The following is a 24,811-nucleotide window of genomic DNA, read 5'->3' as shown; positions in this document are numbered from 1 at the left end:
TCATTAATTAAAATATTGAATGGTACTGGTCCCAGGACAGATCCCATGTGATTTGACTAGATAAATCCTCCCAGTTTGAAGCAAAACATTGATACCTACTCTTTGAATATGGTCTTTTAACTGGTTGTGCCTCCACCTTGGAGTAATTTCATCTAATCCATATTTCCATAGTTTGCTTTTGAGAATGTCAAGGGGGTCAAAAGCCTTTCTAAAATCAAGATCACATCTCCTGCTTTCCCCAGCCACTAGGCCAGTAACTCTGTCAAAGAGAGAAATTGGGCTTATCTGGCATGATTTGTTTTTGCCAAAACCATAGTGGCTATGCCTTATAACTCTATTATCCTCTAGATCAGGGGTTGGCAACCTACGGCACGCGTGCCAAAGGTGGCATGCGAACCAATTTTTGATGGCATGTGGGGTGGGCTGAGCTGCTCAGCCCGCTGCTGCTCTGGGGGTTCTTGCTGCTGGCATCTTGCCAGCTGGGGCCCACTCAGCACCTGCTGCTGGCCTGGAGGAAGGAACCCCAGACTGGCAGCAGGCTGAGATCCCAGCTGGCAGGAGCCAGTGGCCGAAACGCGAGAGCGGGGTGGGCTGAGCTGCTCAGCCCACCCTTGAAACCCCAGAGTTGGGCAGGCTGAGGCGCTCAGCCTGCTGCTGCTCTGGGGTTCCGGCTGCTGGCCCCTTAGAGCTGGGGTCCCCGCCACAGCCCCACTCACCTTGCTTCCGGTTGGAGTTCCAGTGCAGGCCCACTGCCAGACAGGGTCCACGCTTCTGGCCCTGCTCAGCCCTACCAGCCACCAGCTCCACTCACCTCAGCTGACGATCTGGGGTTCCAGGCGCTGATCTCCTGCCAGCTGGTTATCAACTAGTAACTCAGAAGCCTGTGTGCAGCTTAAAGTATCCAAATATGTGCCACCAGACATTGGAAAACTCAGCAAGGAAAAGCAAGGGCAAGGATCACACTAAACTAATAAGATCTGCATTTTAATTTAATTTTAAATAAAGTTTCTGAAACATATGAAAACCTTGTTTACTTTACATATAATAGTAGTTTGGTTATATATTATAGACTTGTAGAGAGACCTTCTAAAAAACGTTAAAATGTATTACCGGCATGCAAAGCCTTAACTTAGAGTGTATACATAAGATTTGGCACACCACTGCTGAAAGGTTGCCGACCTCTGCTCTAGACTGCGGCAAATTGTTTATAATTTGTTCCAGTATCTTTCCAGATATCAAAGTTAGGCGGATTGGTCTGTAATTCCCCAGGTCCTCTTTGTTCCCATTTTTAAAGATAGATACTATGTCAGCCCTTCTTCATATGTTCTTGAAAATAATCTCAGATGGTTCAGAGATCACTTCAGCTAGTTTAAGTACCCTCGGGTGAATTTTGTCAGGCCCGTCTTGCTTGTTTGCATCTAACTTGTCTAAATATTCTTTAACCTGTTCTTTTCCTATTCTGCGTTATATTCCTTCCCCCTTGTCACTGATAGTAATTAGTGAAGACTGAAACAAAGTAGGCATTAAACATCCCAGCTTTACTGATGTCATCTGTTGTTAGCTCACATTCCCCATTAAGTAGTGATTTTACACTTTTCTTTGTCTTTTGCTGATGATGTATTTCTGGAACCTCTTCTACACATAGGGATTTCTCTGTGTACATAACCAAAGTGCTCTCCATACCTCCCCCCATCCCTGCCTAATCCATGAATGAAATGAATGAATGAAAAGCAGATGCCAGCTCTACTTCCGTTTGTTTGTAGCTGAAATTCTTCTTATACCAGCAAAAGAATGAACTAGATACCTTTTGTCTTAAATTGGGAGTGGGTCAGGTGCCATCTCTAAACATTGTAAAGGAAAATTCATGCAGAAACATATTCAAGTTCCCTTCTCCTTCATCAAGCTCATCTGCACTCATTGGCAGGATTGGCTAGACAGTGGTGGAGTCTCAATCATGTCCTGGCTCATAGCCTGGCTAGAGTCCCCTGCTGCACTCCCTACGCCCTTGCCCCCCTTTCCTGGCCACTGTTCATGGCAAGGGTCTCTGTCTTGGGTTCCTCCAAGGTATCCACATGGTCTGTGGGTTGCTGATGGGATCTTCGTGAGCTATGGCGTGCAGTTCTAAAAGCAGTAGGTCTGTTGGGCAGCACCAGATCTATTATTGGCCTCCCTGGCCTTGTGGCACAGCCCCTTCACTTTCATGCAATACTGCTGCTGTTTCCCATCATAGCCCTTTACCGTATGACTCATGTGCAATCTTCCTGTAGATGTTGATGTTTCTGGTCTGTAGCTGTGGTTGCACAGCCTGTCCTGGGCCTGTGGGGAAAGAGATCCAATATTTCCTGTCTCTTCCAGGCAGGAGTATGTCTAGTGCATAGAGCCAGCATGGTCAGTCGGTCAGTTGCTCACAACATGGGTGAGCTGCTAGATGTGGTTGCCAAGATGGACAATCAGGAAAAAGCATTTAAAAAATGTGAAGGGCTTTAAAGGGGGTCGTGGCTTCCAGTCTTTGTAACTCCTGAGTGGTGAAGTTTAAAACTGTGACCAGAGCGGTCACTATCGCAGGGAGTATGGGGCATTGTGGGATTGCTGCTGGAGGACTGTTGACACGCAGGTCATGAAGTGTCTACACTTGGACTTTATAAACCTCAGTAGGTCGACCGACCATGGTTCTGTGCAGTTTGGAGAAGTGCTTTTACTGTGTAGCTATAATGGGGAATCTTATGTCAGCTGGAGACAAATTTGGGTGTCGATACACCCAAATAAGTCAGTGGAAGGTGATTTATGGGATCTAACTTTGTAGGGTAGACCACACCTTAAATCATAATTGGGCATCTGAGTTGACATCTTAGACCTATTTTTAGGCTTTTTGCAGACTTCCATAGACAACTGTACATCAGTTACTCGGTGCTCACATTTTTTTAGGTTTTCTTCACAACTGCTAGAGAGTTCCTTTCTTTTTGGATCTTTTTTATTGGTTTTTATTTTTGTTTAAATGAAAGCATGCTGGCTTTTCCAAGGTAACAAATCAGTTTAACCAGCCAATAGATTAAAGAAACAGAAAAGCCCTTTCATTCTCAAGGAACATATCTCAACCCTCTCTGAAAACTCTTATCAAATACATGAAGTAATTAACTTACTGATGTCTACTTTTGTAAGTAAAATACCTCCTTCTGTTGGTATGTCTTCATACTTTTAACTCCTGTGTTCCATTTTGGGAGACTGCAGACACTTAGCTTTTTATTTAGTATGCCTAACCATAACTTCTGGCAAAATCATCTTTTCTTGGCAGAGGGGCTTAGGGATCTGCCTTTTAGTCAGAGAGTTTTCAGTTACCCCATTCTCCAGTAACCATAGCCTACATTTTCACCTGCCCCAGCATCTGAAAATTAGGCAGAATGGAATTCTTTCCTTTTTGTCTTGCCTTATACTTTGTGTTAAGAACATAAGAACAGCCGTACTGGGTCAGACCAAAGGTCCATCCAGCCCAGTATCCTGTCTACTGACATTGGCCAATGCCAGGTGCCCCAGAGGGAGTGAACCTAACAGGTAATGATCAAGTGATCTCTCTCTCCTGCCGTCCATCACCACTCTCTGACAAACAGAGGCTAGGAACACCATTGCTTACCCATTCTGATTAATAGCCATTAATGGACTTAACCTCCATGAATTTATCCAGTTCTCTTTTAGACGCTGTTATAGTCCTAGCCTTCACAACCACCTAGCCTTCACAACCAGGCAAGAAGTTCCGCAAGTTGACTGTGCACTGTGTGAAGAAGAACTTCCTTTTATTTGTTTTAAACCTGCTGCCCATTAATTTTATTTGGTGGCCCCTAGTTCTTATATTATGGGAACAAGTAAATAACTTTTCCTTATTCACTTTCTCCACACCAATCATGATTCTATATACTTCTATCATATCCCTCCCTTAGTCTCTTCTTCTCCAAGCTGAAAAGTCCTAGCCTCTTTAATCTCTCCTCATATGGGACCTGTTCCAAACCCCTAATCATTTTAGTTGCCCTTTTCTGAACTTTTTCTGATGCCAGTATATCTTTTTTTGAGATGAGGAGATCACATCCGTACGCAGTATTCAAGACGTGAGCGTACCATGGATTTATATAAGGGCAATAAAATATTCTCTGTCTTAATCTCTGTCCCCTTTTTAATGATTCCTAATGTTCGTTTTGCTTTTTTGAGTGCCGCTGCACACTGCATGGACGTCTTCGGAGAACTATCCATGATGACTCCTGAGATCTTTTTCCTGATCAGTTGTAGCTAAATTATATTGTATGTATAGTTGGGGTTATTTTTCCCAATATGCATTACTTAACATTTATCCACATTAAATTTCATTTGCCATTTTTTGGCCCAATCATGTAGTTTTGTGAGATCTTTTTGAAGTTCTTCACGGTCTGCTTTGGTGTTAACTATCTTGAGCAGTTTGCAGATGATACTAAACTTAACCACCCCTTTCTCCAGATCATTTATGAATAAGTTGAATAGGATTGGTCCTAGGACTGACCCTTGGGGAACACAACTAGTTACCCCTTTCCATTCTCAAGTCCTCTACGTGCTCCTCGAGTCTTGGTGGGAACTTTGTGATTTGGATGGTATTTCTTAAATTCAGGCAACTCAAGTCACAATCCAATGCACTTAACTTCCTAGTGATTAAATTGTCTTGGGGGGGGGGCAGGGTCTTTTCTACAGCTCGTTATAATTTTAATATTTGGAATTCTGTCTCATTGGTTTAAAAAGTCTGTTTTGAGCGGTCTTATCTGTCTCTGTCTAGGGTAGGTAAGTGGCTCAATATATTTAGATGGGGTAGGCTTTTTTTAAACTGGTGGATTTCTTTTATTACAGGGATGTTATGTATGTCTACAAGCTATTACATTGAGAATAGTAAAGTTCCATAGTTAAGTATTTGAGTCAGAAAGTAACATTTTAAAGTTGTATACATAATCTTTCTTCTTCCTCTTATGCTGCATATGCATTGTTAATTCATAGAATTTTTTCTTCTAGTGCAGACACCTAGCATCTTGTAACTTTTTTCATTTTTGCTCACTTACATCATTTTCATAGTAAGTACAGTCGAACCTCAAAGATATGAACACCAGAGTTATGGACTCACCGATCAACCGGACACCATGTGAAACCGGAAGTAACCAATCAGGCAGTAGTAGAGCCAAAAAAAGACAAATACTGTAAATAAATTAAATAAAACACTGTACCATGCCTCTATTGCATCTTAAAGGTAGGCACATCTGGGCTGCTTGTCCTCACCCACTGGATAAGGAGCTTAGCTACTACAGAAGCCTGGCCCAAAGTGTCAGCTGCTGGCTCAGGAGCCCGAACTGCTCTTTGTTCACTGTTATGAACACTTCAGAGTTATGGACAGCCTCCATTCCCGAGGTACCCATAACTCTGAGGTTCTACTGTACATCTGACAGACTTTGTATAGCAGTCACCTGCTATAATATATGTATTTTAATAATTTTAGTCCCTTCGTCTGGAAAACATGCGTGTGTTTTAAATATTTTCCTGAATAGGGACACTTACTGAACTGGATGTCTAAGTTAGCAGCCATGTAACATTTGTTTACTTTTTCCTGGCAGTGCAGCCTTTCTCAACTCTTAACCACAACTTAAGGAAGCCCTATATGCCATAAAATTTAAATTATTCTATTACTTTATGTATTATCAAATCAGTATAAGTCTAGGTCAGTATTTCATACACATGAGTTTTGTGGAGTAATGCACAGTACTATAAGATGCGGCAGATGTGTTTTAAGGTTTGTGTAGAAAGGGAGGGAATGTTGAGTTGCTTAACTAGACCAGTGCATGGTCACAGGAAGGCATAATTAAGATTGTTTGGGCAACTTTCTAACTGTCAGTTCTTGGCTTTTGAATTCTTTGTTAAGCTTGCCTTGCTATCTTAATGTAGTATAATGTGATTTCCTAAACTTAAAAAATACCTTTAGAAGCTGTTTATAATATACCTGTGCTGTTTATAATATTTTACATGATCTATTCTAGGAATCATTTTTAGTTTTGCTAAACTATATCGGTACAATTTTTCACGTTTATTTAAAACTCACTATGAACTGAAAACATTAACAAAAATTATCTTCATCTGTATCTGTGTGCTGACACTAACAAGGCTCCCCTTCCCCAACCCATAAAGCATTAATTTCACAGGTTAGTGAAGTTTTGAAATGGCATCACTGCAGCAGTGGCAGTGAGAGAATGAAATGTTGCAGGATTAAATGTTTTTCATTACAAAAACTAAACAGTAAATTTGGAATTAATGTCATTTCAAGTTCACAAAGTCTGTTAATTTATACAGGATTTAAAAAACTTTCAATAACTTCTAAATATGATTAGACTTCTGGTGTATCAGCTCTGAAGCTGTTTTGTTAGAGAACTAACAAAGTTGGTAGCACGCTAATGAGATGGTTTTGAATCTTTTTGTAACGACATGCTTGTTTAAATGTCTCTGGGGAAATATTGGTGTTTTTTTTAAACTAGATATAAAATCTGCCCCAGTGAAGGTAAAAATGTGATCTCTAAATGTATTAGTGGCTACATACTGCTAATAGGCTGCTGCTAGGTAACATCTGACTATTTCCCAAAGGGCTAAGTGAGTTACCTCCTCAGCACTCCCAGGCCCCATCACCTCGTATCTGTGTAATGGAGAGCTATATTTAGGCTCTCTCCCTGGCATTTTCCTTCTTTTACTTTCAGGTTAGATGATTCTTCATTGCCTGGTGCCAGAGTTTGTTTTTCCTTGAGGCAACATTTCCTCTGTGTCACCAATGAACATGTACTTCCTGCAGGCTAAACATGCTGGAGGGCTTTGGCCACGTATACTGTTTACACCACAATAGATGGAGTGTACACTAGCATGGCAGACCTGATCCTGGCATATTCAAATACGTCACACAAGGTATACATTTATATAGTAGCCATGTCAACATCTTGCCACTTACCACAGTTGTTTCACTGGATGGTTCAGTGATCAGAACATTAACCTGGGCCCTGTGAGATCTGGATTCAATTCGTGGTCTGCCACAAACATCCTGTGTGACCTGGGCAAATCACACTGGATGTTTGAGGCAGAGCAGGAATTGCATCTGCCTCCATTCCCTATCTGTAATTAGAGATAATGGAGCTTCCCGACCTCTCAGGGTTGATATGAGGATATGTATGTTAAAGATTGTAGAGCACTCAGATACTATTGTGATGGGGTGGCTATAAAAGCACCATCGATAGCTATCCTAAATGTAGAAAATAACTTGTGTACATTGGATATCATTGTGATAACCAAATGCAAATTTTTTGTGGCAATTGATGTATCCATGTTTAACAGTTTTACTGACATCCTGAAGTGCGATTAAATTCTTCACTAATTTTTATTTTTCCCTTTCACCCAGGGAACTCAGCTTTTCCCTACTGAACTTCTTTTAGTTATCTCAGACAAAAAAGTCAGATCGGCTGCTTTTGAGAGTAATGTAGTTGTGGATGATGATGATGATGATTTGGTTGGTAGGTGGTTAAGAGTAGATCTTCCACTGCTCTTCCTTCTCTAGATACAAGGGCCTCATTTCCTGACAAGAACCCTCATCTTTCCTGAATGCTGTGCCTTTTTTAAGTAAATCATTAGAGAGCTGCTGTTGGTTCAGATCACTCTCCATAGGATAGATAGTCTTTTTTTTGTTCAAGCTTTATATTTTCTTTTTCTCTGTTCAGAAGATTAACAGAAGCTTGGGATTTTGTGTATGGTGGTTTTGTTTTGTTTTTTGTTTTTGTTTTGTTTTTTAAATTGTTGGAACTTTTTTTCCACACACCATATGTATCAATTCTTGCTGCTCAGGCTGTTGAACTAATTACCTAAATTATTTCCTTGAATCATAGTTAAGGGATGGTCTAGATAATGCTTATTCCTGCCTTCAATGCAGGGGACTGGACTAGAAGACCTCTTGAGGTCCATTCCAGTTCTTTGATTCTAAGATGTTAGGAATTATTGACCCTGAAAAGCATGGTTTCTTCACAAGAGATGGTCCCTTAAACAGATTCTCTTTCACAGCTTAATTCTTATGGATTGATTTTTAACATTAATATGCAGAATGAAATCTAAGTCACCCTGGCATGCTTCAAAATAATTCATAGATAAATAGACACTACTTGCAATATATTGTTTTAAATGTCTGCTGAAATCTTAGTGTTTTTGTTTTGTAGCAGATTTCACTGACTGTTAGGAACTCTGAAATCCCTTATACAGCTAAAAGAACTTTGTAATTTTATTAGATGCCTTTAGAACTAAGTCTTTTGGTTGGCTGTAGTCATACTTGTGACATTAGCAACCAGTAAATATTCTTTTTGGCTCTTTTTTTTTGGTTTTGTTTTGCTAGTTTCTATGCTATAGTAGTGAAACACTCTGGCAAGAGTATGTGTTAGCAGAAATAATCCTACCTTCTGTTCGCCATCTGAGGTGAGCAATTATCACCCAGAAATGCACTGCCTATAGTGTCGCCTTTCTTAATTAAAACATCACTAGTTCTCAGTCTACGTTTTTGTGGACACTTTTTACCTATAACGTACAAACACTGTTTTTCAGAGCTCTTTATTTGAATATGAAGAACAAAAACCATTATTGCAACAATAAAGTATTATTGCACTACTTTGTCAACAAAGTATGATAATATATCAGAGCTGAAGCTCTAGTTTTGATTGCCGCTACTGAAAAGTTTATTTTGGGATGTTTGCCCTTTAAGGGATGCAGTCGTCTTAAATTGGCCCCAAATTTAAATGCTCTAGAGACTTTTATATTACTGAAGAGCAAAAGAAATGTAATAACTAAAATCAAAATAAAAAAATTTAAATGTTTTTTAAAAACTGGTTTTAAAGTGGCTAGAAACTATTAGCCTGTTAATGAAACTAACTCCGGGCCGGCTCCAGGCACCAGCTCAGCAAGCAAGTGCTTGGGGCAGCCAACGGAGAGGGGCGGCATGTCTGGCTTTTTGGTGACAGTTTGGCAGTAGGTCCCTCACTCCCTCTCGGAGCGAAGGACCTGCTGCCGAATTGCCACTGAATAATGAAGCGGCTGCGGTAGTGCCGTAGATCGCAGATTTTTTATTTATTTTTGTTTGGTCCTGCTTGGGGCGGCAAAAACTCTGGAGCCTGCCCTGAACTGACTTCACTGATTTTTGTTTGTATTTTTCATTGTACAAGCTGAGAGAAATATTAAAAAACAGTGTTGTGACAAACTGGATTTCTTAGGCCTTGCACTCTTCATAATATAGGGTGTAATTGTAAAGAGATCTTTGTGTTTTTTAATGTGATTTTTTTTTTTACTATGCATCCCTACAATTGGGCAACTTGTGGCTGCAGGACCTCTATAAGACTTAAAAGCTTTCAGTAGCACCGACTATTAAATAATGCAGTTTTAACAAGCAAAAATGTTAACTAATTCCTCACTTTTGGAGAAGATGAGGTGGTGATAAAGCCTTGGTACGGTTAACCACCAGTCCCTAGCAGAGCAGACAGACAGTAGCTCTGTTGTCTTCTCTGAGAAGATTCAGGAGAGTAGTCTTGGGTAACTGCTTATCTAACCTGAGGGCTTTAATCTGTCAACCCTCTTTTAACTTGTATTTGAGGTCATTAGGGGTAATGGGTGACATGAAGAGTTGTCCCTCCAGAACACAGATTAGTCAACTCCCTTTTTCATGTAACCTGGTTTATATATATAGCTTAATGTCTTGTTGGGATTGTGGAGTTTTCATGGGTGATTTTTAAAACATGTATTGTGCTTAGAAAACTGATTTGCCCAGTGAGGAGGAACCTTTCCCAGACTGTTTTCTGCAGAGTCTAAACATTCATTTAAAACCACCTTATTTCTTATGGAATTTGGAACATTATATTTAGAATGACCAGTGTGTGAGCCCGTGCTATGTTTCTAAGTCTTTCAAGTCATAGCTCCCAAGGCAAGAAGGGACCAGTGTGATCATCTAGCTTATTGGAGGGCAACCTGCGGCTGGCGGGCTATGAGACAGTTTGTTTACATTGACTGTCCGCAGGCACGGCCGCCCACAGCTCCCAGTGGCCACAGTTCGCCATTCCCGGCTAATGGGAACTTTAGGAAGCAGTGGTCAGCACATCCCTTCACCCCACCCCACTTCCCACAGCTCCTATTGCTGGGAATGGCAAACTGGGGCCACTGCTTCAGCCCAGAGTTTGTTTGCATTGATACTATTGGGAACCCTGAAAACAGAAGTGAAATCTATTCAGTTCCATTCTACTTGTGCTTCAGAAGACTGAGTGGCATCAGAGTTAGGCACTGTAGCTAGTAGCTGGGCAGAAACACTCAAAAAATAAAGCCTAGAGAAAGAGTAGAATATTGGTGCTGATCTCCTGTAAGCATTGTAACATCTGTGATGCCTTTGGCTGCATCTGTGGAAGATCAGATGTACAGCAGAGTACCTGTAGCATATTATTGGTACCAGAGTCCACAATGTGACTTTACTTCTTCTGGTGGTCTCAAGTGGATAGTGAAGGTGGTCGTAAGTAGATGAAGAGAATTGACTGGGGACAGGGTGGTTCCTTGTTACTTGGTAGGTGGAGACTCTTATCAAAGAGCACTAGTTCAGACTAGTGCTGCCCTATGGATTGTTGGAAAAAGATGATTGAAGGTAATGTGCTGTTATCATATTTACTTAATAACACAGCACTCATGGTGGAACAGTATGAGCACTGAGAGCAGGCCTCTGGTTGTCAAGACTTCATTTTTGTGCTTTTTCAGGGAGATTTACTGGGCTTCCTACTCTGAAAGGAGACGTTGACTTGTTATGGTAGTGAACACAGTTCAGTGTTGTCTCATCCATCCAAGAGGATGCATGGATCTGTTATAGGTGGTGTCTTAAATATTCCTGAAAGATTTTTAGGAGCTCTAAAACCATGTGTGACTTGTGCTAAGCTTCAGTCAGGCTGGTAAATGTCAACAGGACCAGTAGTAGATAGTGTGTTTCTTATTTTAGTCTTGTAAGTCCCTGTAGATAAAAACTCAATAAATTTTCTTATTTCTGATCCAAAAACTTAAATTTTTGTTTGTACCATTCTGCAAAGTATTAGTTAGAATTGAAGCTGACTTAGCTCTGAAATAGGATTAGAGAGGAGAGAGCTCAGCCTCAAAGTAGAACTGTATCAAGTTTGTTTTTAAAAGCATAGGTTATGTAGCAAGTGGCATTAATAAAATATTCTGATTAATGAGTTCATCTGACGTCATTTAAATCCTGTCTTTATCACAGAAAGAAGGAAAGACTCCTCTATTGTCGTAACAATTTTTTTTTAAATGCTTGCTGGATAGTAGTTTTACTAAGTTGTTTCCCCTCTCAGTAAAGATAAATGTTGAAATCTATTAATCCTGTGTGATTTTTAGAATACCCTCAAAATATAAGGCCATATGGGTCAGTCTTACATTATTTTTACCAGCTTGAATTTATGCTTGATAGCATATCATTTCCTCAGGGTGTGCTGCCTGTCCTAATGCTATTTGATGGGAACATACACAACTCCAACTTTTATAACTTTCTTATATCAGAGCGTTCACTGATTGAATAGCACACATTTTCCTTTTTTCCTAATGTAGTATTAACCTCAGCACAATCTTTGTTCATAAAGAATATATGCACTCGTGGCTACTTAAGAGTGGAGTAGGCTGTTCTCATATGACTAACAGATCATGTGCCACCAGACTCCTCGTTGTTTTTGTGGATACAGACTAACACGGCTATTTGGCTACTGTCACCTTAAACACTCTCTCCATAAATAGTTTTATGTTTTTTGTAATAATGTAGTACTATTAATATTTATAAAAAAGCTTTGCTCCAACTTTCTTGAATGTGTGTCTTCCATTGAAAAAAATATTGGAAATTGAAAGATTAACTTAAGATTTTCAGACAGCAGTAGACAAATTTGTAAGTTGCAAAATCAAACTTTTCTATAGAACTGTTGTAGAGCTTAGTAACAAGAATGTCAGATTAAGAAAGCCTCTCTGCAAGTTTTTTGTTCTCCTGCCAAATATGGATAAGTGACTGACTTTTCATTTTCTGGCACATCTATTTGATTCGGCATTGTTTTATCATTTTAAAATGAGCTAAGATAGCATTTCAGAATCAGTAACTTGGTGTTCAACTCACTGAAGCTCTGATAAAATCACCGCTTCATTATCGTTGATAGCAGTCAGCAAATTATGACCCATGTCTAACCTTGTATGTATTACTCCTGGGGGAATTCTGCACATGTGCAGAATTTACATCCCCCACAGATTTCTTTGCTTCCCTGCAGAAAAATGACTCTGACAGGAAAACAAAGGGAAGCCACGAGCGGTCATGCGACCCTCTCCAGCGGTATGTTTCGGGGACCCAGGGCAGCTGGCAGAGAAGTAAATCACTGTGGGGCAGGAGGCGGAACTGAGGAAGACCCAGCTGGTTGTTTCTACCCTGCACTGGGCTCAGCTGCTAGTCCTCGCTGGGCCCAGGAGAATGGGAGTTCTTCTTTCCTTGCACAGCATCGAGGGCCTGGGTCAGACCCACCCCCAGATTTCTACCCCAGCTGAAGGAAGTGCTGCAAACTCCCCTCCTCTCCCCCCCCATTCCTCCTCAGCTGCAGGGGGAGGGATCCCTATACAGGGAGCTGCTCCCTCATCTGCCCAACTCCTGTGCATCCAGACTCCCTCATTGGAGTTAAAGCTAGCAAGGGATGTTAAGAGTAACAAGAAGGGTCTCTACAGGTATGTTAGCAACAAAAAGGTGGTCAGAGAAAGTGTGGGCCCCTTACCGAATGGGGGAGGCAGCTTAGTGATAGAAGTTGTGGAAAAAGCTGATGTACGCATTGCTTTTTTTGCCTCTGTCTTCATGAACAAGGTCAGCTCCCAGATTACTGCACTGGGCAGCACAGTATGGGGAGGAGGTGACCAGACCTCTGTGGAGAAAGAAGTGGTTCAAGACTACTTGGAAAAGCTGAATGAGCACAAGTCCATGAGGCTGGATGCGCTGCATCCGAGGGTGCTAAAGGAGTTGACTGTTGTGATTGCAGAGCCATTGGCCGTTATCTTTGAAAACTCATGGCAATCAGGGGAGGTCCCAGATGAGTGGGAAAAGACTAATGTAGTGCCTATCTTTAAAAAAGGGAAGGAGGAGGATCCAGGGAACTACAAGCAAGTCAGCCTCACCTCAGTCCCTGGAAAAATATGGAGCAGGTCCTCAAGGAATCAATTTTGAAGCACTTAGAGGAGAGGAAAGTGATCAGGAAGAGTCAGCATGGATTCACCAAGGGCACATCATGCCTGACTAACCTAATTGCTTTCTATGATGAAATATCTGGCTCTGTGGATGAGGGGAAAGCAGTGGATATGTTATTCCTTGACTTTACCAAAGCTTTTGATACAGTCTCCCACAGTATTCTTGCCAGCAAGTTAAAGAAGTATGGGCTGGTTGAATGGACTATAGGATGGATAGAAAGCTGACTAGGTCATTGAGCTCAGTGGGTAGTGATCAATGGCTCCATGTCTAGTTGGCAGCTGGTATCAAGCAGAGTGCCTCAAGGGTCAGTCCTGGGGCTGGTTTTGTTCAATATTTTCACTAATGATTGCACCCACAGCAAGTTTGCTGATGACACTAAACTGGGAGGAGTGGTAGATACGCTGGAGGGATAGGATACAGAAGGACCTAGACAAATTAGAGGATTGGGCCAAAAGAAATCTGATGAGGTTCAACAAGGACAAGTGCAGAGTCCTGCACTTGGGACGGAAGAATCCCATGCGCTGCTACAGACTAGGGACCGAGTGGCTAGGCAGCAGTTCTGCAGAAAAGGACCTAGGGGTTACAGTGGATGAGAAGCTGGATATGAGTCGACAGTGTGCCCTTGTTGCCAAGAAGGCTAACAGCATTTTGGGCTATATAAGTAAGGGCATTTCCAGCAGATCGAGGGACACGATCATTCCCCTCTATTCGGCATTGGTAAGGCCTCATCTAGAGTCCTGTCTCCAGTTTTGGGCCCCACACTACAATAAAGGTATGAAAGAATTAGCGTCCAGCGGAGGGCAACGAAAATGATTAGGGGGCTAGAGCACATGATTTATGTAGAGAGGCTGAGGGAACTGGGATTTCTTAGTCTGCAGTAGAGAAGAAAGAGGTGGGATTTGATAGCTGCTTTCAGTTACCCGAAGGGGGGTTCCAAAGAGGATGGATCTAGACTGTTCTCAGTGGAAGCAGATGATGGAACAAGGAGTAATGGTCTGAAGTTGCAGTGGGGGAAGTTTAGGTTGGATATTAGGAGAAACTTTTTCACTAGGAGGGTGGTGAAGCACTGGAATGTGTTACCTAGGGAGCTGGTGGAATTTCCTTCCATAGAGGTTTTTAAGGTCAGGCTTGACAAAGCCCTGTCTGGGATGATTTAGTTGGGAATTGGTCCTGCTTTGAGCAGGTAATTGGACTAGATAACCTCCAGATGTCTCTTCCAACCCTCACAAACCTAATCCCACTGCTGAGCTTCAACCACCTTCACCTGGACCCCCCTGAGAATCTCATTACTGTTGCACTCAGAACTCCCCAACAAGCCCCTGTGCATCCAGATTTCCCCTCCCCCACCCAGACCTGGATCCCCCGCTGAGCCGCTCACACCCAGATTGCTCCACACAGAACCCTCTTAACCCACACTAAACCCCTCCACACTTGGATCCTGCCTTGTTGAGCCTGCCTGCCACACATGGTGCACCTGTCACAGAGGGGCAGGGCCCCAGGTTGTTTCTGGGGCAGACTCGGTCCTTATGCTGTTGTCAGGGTTGGGTGCAGCCTCACCACTGAGTCCATATCCCTGGGGGAGCTGCACAGTGATCTCCCACCTCTGTGCAGCCAGTGGCCTGTGCTCCCCAGTACCATGCTGGAGCTGTAACATTTATTTGTCAAAATTTTCAGAATTTTAAAATATTGTGTGCAGAATTGGGTGTTTTTGTTTTTGGAACAGAATGCCCCAGGAGTATGTATGTATAAATGCCAATTACCCAGTTAGTGTTCTCCAAATTCTGCAAGCTAGATTATTGCAAGCACTGTGGTTGTAGTTGGGACTATCTATCTTTTGGGTTTGATTTTTTTTCATGTTCTATGTATATATTCAGATTATACTACTGAATAACTTATCCCGTAATTGTACTCTAGAAGCTAAGTTTTAACAAGAAAAATTAAAGGAATGCCAACTTAATCATGCTACTAAACATTTTGTTACAAATAACATTAATACAACGAATGGAAAGAGGGAAATTCTTTTATTCCTGTTTTGTACCTTTGATAGCACTTCCTGTGTACTCAGTTTCACTGTTCCCCTCTTGTTGGGGAGTGCCTCTATGTCTGAGGCTGGCAGTACCACCTACTGGCAGAGGTCCAGGGCCACTTTGCCTAGCTACTACAGTTCATGGGAGTGTTGCCCAGAGTCAAGGGCCACTCTGCCTAGTGGCTACAGTCCCCGGGGGGGCATGGGTAGGAAACCCAAGTCCAACCTACTCCACTGGGTTCCGACCAAGGGCCTTTCAAAGCAGTAGGACATATACATGGCCTAGGACTTATTACCCTTACTCACACTCTGTGGGTCGCTTCTTACCTGTTTCCTGTACCTCCGTTGGTATCACAGTTCAGTCTTCCTGCCTGCCTCCCAGGTTCATCTCTGGAGCTCCTTCCCCTGGTGACAGTGAGTCTTTGCCCTCTGCTCCCACAGTCCATGGGTTTCCAGAAGCTTGGCTAGATAGACTGTCACAGCAGCTTCTCGGCAGGAGGCTGCTGAACCCAACTGCTCTCTTCCTCAGTCAGCCCAGACTGAGCTGAGCTGCTCCCTTTTGAATGCTCCCACCAAGCAGAGACGAGGGGGTGTGGCTTCCTGTGGTTTAGTGCAGCTCCTTAACCCTTGCCTTATCAGTGCGGGATTGTGACAGGGTGTATTACCTCCTCATGTGAATCTTTCTCACAACAGAGAAGAATTTTCAAATAGGTAAATCTGATTGTAAAACTAGAAAAACTAGTGAGTGGGGGCTGGGCTGGGCTTTTCATACTGCAGAGGGGATGCAGAGCTCTCTCCTCCCTCCTTTTTTAGGCTGAATGCCAAAAACTTAACCTAGCTACCACACCTTCATGGATGTCAAGCTTCACTTGCTCCTATTCAGCTGTTAGAGCTGCCAGATTTCCTGAGACAACTAATACAGTTCTTCATTGTAAATACAAAAATCATTAATACACTGAAAAAAATACAATTTGTGACTGTCTAATTAAACGTAATGTCAAAATGGAGATCACCCGCACCCCTCTACTGTTTGAATTGTACTAAGGGAAGGACAATGCTGAATAATTTGTCTGTGATCATTGGGCCTTGTAAGTGTCACTAATAGCCTGTAACAGTAGAGTTTAACATTATCAAGGTGCTAATCTTTGCGGCATCTCTTATGAGTTGGCATGGAGCCACTTCTTTTTTTTTTTTTTTTTTTTTACTGGTAGGTGGGAGAAGAGTTAGTAGAAATCTTCTTCAAGGCCATCCAGTAAGTAGGCATCATTGGTCAGAAATTCTTAGTTCTGTTGATGTGCAAGAATAATGGACTCTAGCTCATACTGTAAGTTTGTGGCCTCTGTTGTGCTAACAGGAGTAAAAGCATATTCTCTTCACTTTAGTGAGCAGATCTGACACAATAACATGCTCCTCTTGAGTAAGAGGGGTGGTGTTTAGTTAACTACTTATCATACTAATCTCACTCAATATTACATAGTGGGGTGAGGAAAACAAGAAAGGATAAACAGAAATGAGAAAAGGGAATGATGAAAATAAAGTGAAGACCTGTCTGAAATCTTAGAGGGTAGGCAATGCCCAAACAAAGAGAAGGGAATGGGGCTCAATCTCCTTCCTCTCGCCCAGTAAAAAACCCACTGAAAAGAATTAACATTTGAAAGTTCCCATCTCATCCTCCCCCAATATACTTTGCTTCTCTCACAGAAGACTGGGAGTGGTTTGGTCATTACAAAACCTAAATCTAATTTCCCCCATACTAATTTCCCCCTACTGTTACTCACACCTTCTTGTCAACTATTTTAAAATGGGCCACTCTCATTACAACTACAAAAATTATTTTTCCTCCCTCGGTATCCTACTGTTAATTGAATTGTCTCATTAGACTGACCTCACACTTTGTAAGGCAACTCCCATCTTTTCATGTATTTACACCTGCTTGTGTATTTTCTACTCCATGCATCTGATGATGTGGGTTCTAGCCCACGAAAGCTTATGCCCAGATAAATTTATTAGTCTCTAAGGTGCCACAAGGACTCCTCAATGTTTTTGCTGATACAGACTAACACAGCTACCACTTTGAAACCTGTCACCATGCAAGGCACTGAATTTAGCCGTATGAAGTAGAAATCCATCAACTTCCTGAAAAAACTTGTGCAGATACTTTTAGCCCGGCAGAAGAGTCTGTCCTATCTCGAGGCCTCTCCTTCTTCCCTACCACTCCCACAAACATGATACAGTTCTGTGGTGATCCAGAATCCTACTTTCGACGTCTCCAACTCAAGGAATATTTCTAACACACCACTGAACAGCACACTAACTCAAGAAAGCTTCCTACCAACCCTACAAGAAGAAGTATTCTGCATGGACTCCTCCTGAAGGTCAAAAAAGCAGACTGGACTTCTACGTAGAGTGCTTCCACTGATGTGCACAGGCTGAAATTGTGGAAAAGCAGTATCACTTGCCCCATAACCTGAGCCGTGCAGAATCCAACGCCATCCACAGCCTCAGAAACAACTCTGACATTATATCAAAAAGGCTGACAAAGGACGTGCTGTAGTAGTCATGAATAGGTCAGAATATGAATGAGAGGCTGCTAGACAACTCTCTGACACTACGTTCCAGAGGCCATTACTCTTTAACCTTGCTGAGGATTACCAAAAGAAACTACACCATCTGCTCAAGAAACTCCCTAAAGAAGCACAGGCACAAATCAACACTGACACACCCCTAGAGCCCTGACCAGAGGTATTCTATCTGCTACCCAAAATCCATAAACCTGGGAATCCTGGACACCCCATCATCTCAGGCATTGACACCCTGACAGCAGGATTATTTGGCTATGTAGACTCTCTCCTCAGGCCCTATGCTACCATCACTCTCAGCTATCTTCGAGACATCACTGATTGCCTGAAGAAACTACAATCCTTTGGAGATCTTCCAGAAAACACCATCCTAGCCACTATGGATGTAGAAGCTCTCTACATGAACATTCCACACAAAGATGGACTATAAGATGTCAGGAATAGCATCCATGATACTATCATAGCAAACCTGATGGCTGAACTTCGTGACTTTGTCCTCACCCACAACTGTTTCATATTTGGGGACAACTTATACCTTCAAGTCAGCAGGACAGCTGTGAATACCCGCATGGCCCCACAGTATGTCAACATTTTTTATGGCTAACTTAGAACAACGCTTCCTCAGCTCTTGTCCCCTAATGCCCGCCCCTACTCTATTTGCGCTACATTGATGACATCTGGACCCATGGGAAGGAGGCCCTTGATGAATACCACCTGGACTTCAACAATTTCCACCCCACCATCAACCTCAGCCTGGGACAGTCCACACAAGAGGTCCACTTCCTAAACACAACAGCGCTAATAAGCGATGGTCACATAAACACAACCCCATACTGGAAACCTACTGACCGCTGTACTTACCTACATGCCTCCAGCTTTCATCCAGACCACATCACTTGATACATTGTCTACAATGGGTAGGCAACCTATGGCACGCGAGCTGGTTTTCAGTGGCACTCACACTGGCCACCTGTCGGGGGCTCTGGCCTGGCCACCTGTCGGGGGCTCTGCATTTTAATTTAATTTTAAATGAAGCTTCTTAAACATTTTAAAAACCTTATTTACTTTATATACAACAATAGTTCAGTTATATATTATAGACTTATAGAAAGAGACCTTCTAAAAACATTAAAATGTATTACTGGCACATGAAACCTTAAATCAGAGTGAATAAATGAAGACTCGGCACACCACTTCTGAAAGGTTGCCAACTCCTGGTCTACAACCAAGCTCTAAGATAAAACCACGTTTGTTCCAATCTCTCTGAGACAAACACCTACAGGATCTCTGTCAAGCATTCTTAAAACTACACTACCCACCTGGTGAAGTGAAGAAACAGATTGACAGAGCCAGAAGGGTACCCAGAAGTAACCTCCTACAGGATGGGCCCATTGAAGAAAGTAACAGAACATCTCTAGCCGTCCCTACAGCCCCCTACTAAAACATCTCCAGTGCATCATCAAGGATCTACAGCCTATCCTGAAGGACTATCCCTCACTCACAGACCTTGGGAGACAGGCCAGTCCTCGCTTACAGACAGCCCCCAACCTGAAGCAAATACTCACCAGCAACTACACACCACACAACAAAAACACCAACTCAGGAACCAAACCCTGCAACAAACCCTGGTGCCAATTCTGTCCGCATATCTATTCAAGAGACACCGTCATCAGCCACACCATCAGGGGTTTGTTCACCTGCACATCTACCAATGTGATATGTGTCAGCAATGCCCTTCTGCCATGTACATTGGCCAAACTGAACAGTCTCTACGCAAAAGAATAAATGGACACACATCTGACATCAGGAATTATAACATTAAAAAACCAGGAGGAGAACGCTTCAGGCTTCCTGGTTACTCAATAACAGACTTAAAAGTAGCAATTCTTCAACAAAAAAACTTCAAAAAGAGACTCCAACATGAAACTGCAGAACTGGAATTAATTTGCAAACTGGACACCATCAAATTAGGCCTGAATAAAGACTGGGAGTGGCTGGGTCATTACAAAACCTAAACCTAATTTCCCCCATACTAATTTTCCCCTACTGGTACTTTCACCTTCTTGTCAACTGTTTGAAATGGGCCACTCATTACCACTACAAAAGTGATTTTTCCTCCCTTGGTATCCTACTGTTAATTGAATTGTCTCGTTAGACTGACCTCACACTTGGTACGGCAACTCCCATCTTTTCATGTACATCTCTTCCCCAATAGAACGTGACCCAATATAACGCACAAATTCGAATATAACGCGGTGAAGCATCATGGATCCCCGGGCTCTTTAAGGTGCCACCCGAGCCCCGCTGCTTTACCGCGTTCTATCTGAATTCTTGTGGAGCCCCAGGCCATTTAAATCACTGCTTGAGCCCCGTTGCCAGAGCTCTGGCGGTGTTTTAAAGGGCCTGGGCCTCTGGCCGCTGCAGGCAGCCCCAGGCCCTTTAAATCCCCACCCAAACCCCACTGCCAGAGCTCCAGCGGTGATTTAAAGGGTCCGGGGCTCCCTGCAGCGGCTGGAACACTGGGCCTGTTAAATCCCTGTCGGGGAAGCTCTTGCGGGTATGCTGTACCAGACCAAACCTGATATAATGCGGTCTCACCTATAAGGAGGTGAGATTTTTTGGTTCCCGAGGACGGTGTTATATCTGGGTAGAGGTGTATTTATACCTGCTCCTGTATTTTCCACTCCGTGCATCTGATGAAGTGGGTTCTAGCCCACGAAAACTTACGCCTAAATAAATTTGTTAGTGTCTAAGGTGTCACAAGGACTCCTTGTTTTTCTTGTTCTTAGATAATTTCATAACCAGGCCATCCTCTTTCTTGAATGTTATCATTGACTTCTGGTTGTGTCCTATTTTCACTTGATTCTGGTTTAGTGACATATAGTGTCATTTGTGGCTTATCGAGCAATGCTTAGTTCAGGGTCTTTGGTGTGTATGGAGAAGAGGGCGGAAAATTAGTCTTTCTAAAAGGTAACTTCTGGTTAAACTTTAGACTATGGGCTTAATGCAGATGTTACTGAATGAAATTCTATGGCGTGTGTTATGCAGATCAACCTAGATGATCCACGTGGTTCTTTCTGGCCTTAAAATATATCTAATTTCAAAATGTTTTTCCAAGGGGAAGAAACTTGCTAAGCTAATACGTGAAAACCTGTTTTTCTAAGCTATATTATGCAGAACCTCCAAAAAGGTGAAACTCTTGTAAATTGACATGATAAAAATACAAAATCCAGAACAGTTAATGAAAGGTCTACATGAACCTGGAAACTTGAAAAAATAGGCAATCATATTTTTGGTCCTTATATCCATTTCACTGGGTGACTTTGCTTTATATTTGGTGTTGGAATTGCATTTGCAATAGATCCATTCAATTCCTACTCATACAGCAGTACTTTGAAATGGCCACATTATTAACTTCTGTATCTGGAGAATTTTAACACAAGGGGAAAAAATGTCTCTGCCAAGTCCTCTGGAAAAAGGCTTATAATGCTATACATATAGGCTCAGTTGTGGTGGTAGCAAGTGCCATTCTCTCTAAGATGCAGTTGAAAACAAAAGATACTTAGCTGTTATAATCAGTGTATTCTCGTTGTTTTCTAGGTTTCATTAAATGGTACCCAGTTTACAGACAGTTCCGTTGGATCAGAGTTCACAGGTGTTTCTCAGGTAGGTACAGTCAAGTTTGGTTGGTCAATAGTCATTGAACGATTTATGGAAGAACTACTGAAGTGCAAAAATGAGGCGGAGACCTCATTACAGCGTTTAAGCCAAAAATATAGGTTTTAGGGCTTGACTCTATTCACTGCAGTCAGTGGTAGCCCTGGTCTACACTAAAGTTAACCGACCAAGCTCCTGTTGTAGACAGGGCTGTGTTGAAGGGAGGCTTCTCCCTTCAACGTAGCTATCCCCTTGTGGGGAGATGGAGTACCTACGTCAACCAGGAGAAGCTCTCCCATCAGCATAGGTAGCGTCTTGACTAAGCACTACAGCGGTGCAGCTGCACTAGTGCAGCATTGTAAGTATAGACTAGCCCATAAAATTTCCACTGACTTCATTGATGCCGAATCAAATAGTAAAGTATTATAAACCCTAATAGAATTTTTCTTTCTATGAAACAATGTAAAAAAATTCCTGCAAGATTTATATCCCAAAAGCAATGTTTGGGATACAACTGACTAAATGGTTTCGTTGTGCCAGCTAACAAAGTACTTTTCACCATTCATGCTGTCATTTTTGCAAACTAGATTTTAAAATAATTATTGAGCTAATAGTCTTTGAAGTGGAAACATGCATAGGGAAAACTTTAAATGATTATCTCGACCAGCATCATGTTAATTTTGTTCTGAAGACCAAAAAAAATTCTTCTTGGAAACAAATTTAAATAGAATATTTATTAATTTATTTAATGCTGATGTTTCTATTCTTCCAAACTTGTTAACAAATAACATTATAAGTAAACTTGTACAGACATCAGATAATCTTAGTCATTAAACGCTGTGGCAGGTTTTTGAAATTTGATTAGCAAAGTGCAAACTTTTTCCCCCACAAGTGTACACTTTTTTCCCTAGAAAATGTGACTTGTGAAATGCACATTTGTATGGACCTAGATTCAAGTTCATGTAATAGAAAAAGAGCTCAGCTGTTATTGTGGATGCTTTTACATACAAGTATGCATGCACTCTCCACCTTTGGGCTGAAAGCATGAGAGATTTCAGCCTCATGTTTCTGAGAAAGTTGCAAAGATATGAAAGTATGGGTTTAGAATTGACTGACTGCTTCAAGGTATGTTTGAGACTAGTTGGAATTTTACGTGGCAGAGGTAAGAGGAAGTTGGCATCTCGGATTGCCCATAATCAAGATAAATGTTAATTTTGTTAAAATACAAAATAGTTTAGAAACTACCACTGTGTATAAGTCATCCCACCTATCTTTCTGAATATCAAGTGATGATTCTCATTTTATGAACCAAACATTTGTAATTCAACTTTTAAAACTGTGCTGTAAAAGCAGATTCATTTGTGAAATTCTGTTTGTGTAAACAAAGGGAATCTTCTAGATTGCCAGCCTTTGAAATTATTGTTCCTGCTGTTTATTGTAATGGTTCTCCTTTAAATAATACTGACTAGTTTTATTTTTGCTTGTACTACAATGCAGCAATCTAGACTGAATCTACAAATCCTTCTATAGGAAGGCTGGAAGCCAGCTTCCCTGGCCCTCACCTGTTTAAAAGTTTGAAGGTCTGAATGTGTTGATGCATACCTTTTAATTATTGTTTGAGATCTTTACACTTCTGTCTTCCTTTTTGGAAGCAAGAAACCCTGCTGCTGCTGTCCATAAGGCTCTACTGGTAAATAGCTCTACACAGATCCTCATGGCAGCATCAGGGAAGCAGCCTGACTTCTGAAAAAAAAAACTTTAACAAGGAGGACTGCAGGGCCAAAGAGATGAGCAGCTAGGCCACCTGCTGCAAGCTTTTCAGACTGGTTCCAAGTATCAACAAAACTCAAGTCTTGCATGCTGAGGTGGGTCCAGGAACAGTGCTCCTAGGAAGAGTGGCTGACTAACCTCGCTGCTCTTGAAATCTGTTCTTTGACTTAGCAGAGACAATGAAGGGACAAGCCCAGCCCATAAGGAGACACAGAGGGGGCCCCTTCACTCTCAAAAGTCCTCCAATGGAAGTTTGCATGAGGAAAAAAGAACACAATGCTTTTCTCCTTTTCCTCTAATGCAAATTACTGTGGAAGGAAATGGTGAGGTGTCTGCAGCTTGCAGGTAAGATCAGGAGGAGGCAGGTGACCTTGTAGACAGTCAGTTTCACAGGTAGTGGAAAAAAGCTGGCTAAACACCTTAGGACAGTGGAGGGCAACCTGTGGCCCGCAGGGCGCATGCAGCCCATCACGGTAATCTGATTGCAGGCCGTGAGACATTTTGCTGATGTTGACCATTTGCAGGTGTGGCCCCCCGCAGCTCCCACTGGCCGCGGTTTGCCGTTCCCAGCCAATGGGAGCTGCGGGAAACAACGTCCAGCATGTCCCTGAAGACTGCGGCTTCCCACGGCTCCCATTGGCCGAGAACAGTGAACCGTGGCCACTGGGAGCTGCGGAGGGTCACACCTGCAGTTGGTCAACGTCAGCAAAATGTCTTGTGGCCCGCAATCAGATTACCCTGATGGGCTGGATGCAGGCTGCAGGTTGCCCACCGCTGCCTTAGGACCTTCCACTTCTGGAGAAAGTTTGGAGTAGGTGAAGAGGATTGATGGTACAACATGACTATATGAAATCACTGTGTTCTTATGAAGGCCTGGGCTTGTTAATTCTTCCCCCACAGCCACTTTCCAGAATGGCTGTAGGAAGCTTTTGATGCTAGTCTCAGCTCTGGGAATCTTCTGTTCCTGGCATTTGGACTGCCTGATGCTGCAGTGAGGAAAATACAGGCAGATTCTGTTCAGATGTCAGCATTAGGGGATGGAGGTTGTTGCTGCAGTGAGGAGGAGAGTAGGATTAGTGGGACACAAATAAGATTGGTTTACATCTTGATATGATCCTCCTCCTTGTGCCAAAGTGAGTGTCAGAGATTTAGCCATGCTCTAACCTGGCGAACTTTCAGTATGTTTCGAAAACAGTACCGGTTATTTGTTAATGCTGAAGTGTGCTATTTGGCTATGTGTTTTAAAAAGAACACAAACACCAAATGGCATTGAGAATCCCTAGTGCTTCCAGGCTTTGAAGAAAGGCTCTGAAATTTGGTAGGGGTTGACCTTTATGTCAGAAATGTGCCCCTTGCTCTTCTCTGGAAACACCACCCAAATCTCATTCAGTTACAAGCTTTTGAAAAATCTGAAATTGGACAAGCTCAGTAATGGCTTATTGTTACAGTTTGACTGCTAAATTCTTTGAAGATTCCATCTGCACC

The 24,811-nt window shown here is 42.3% G+C and overlaps 1 protein-coding gene across 2 annotated transcripts in view; it reads left to right on the top strand.

Moving 5' to 3' along the window:
- Positions 1-24,811, top strand: part of FAM193A (family with sequence similarity 193 member A) — a 108,583-nt gene that overhangs the window by 17,911 nt on the left and 65,861 nt on the right. Inside the window, exons 1-2 of one of the 2 annotated variants that reach the window (XM_050947315.1) lie at positions 6,858-6,942; positions 21,500-21,565. In XM_050947315.1, coding sequence (XP_050803272.1) covers positions 6,901-6,942; positions 21,500-21,565 — 108 coding nt within the window. In that variant the 5' untranslated portion in view covers positions 6,858-6,900. Of the gene's footprint in view, positions 1-6,857; positions 6,943-21,499; positions 21,566-24,811 lie in introns of those variants that run through there. The other variant, XM_050947314.1, reaches the window with a different exon arrangement.

Source organism: Gopherus flavomarginatus, chromosome 3 (genome assembly GCF_025201925.1).
Source record: "Gopherus flavomarginatus isolate rGopFla2 chromosome 3, rGopFla2.mat.asm, whole genome shotgun sequence".
NCBI lineage: Eukaryota > Metazoa > Chordata > Testudines > Testudinidae > Gopherus > Gopherus flavomarginatus.
This window is presented reverse-complemented; position numbering and strand designations above follow the sequence as displayed.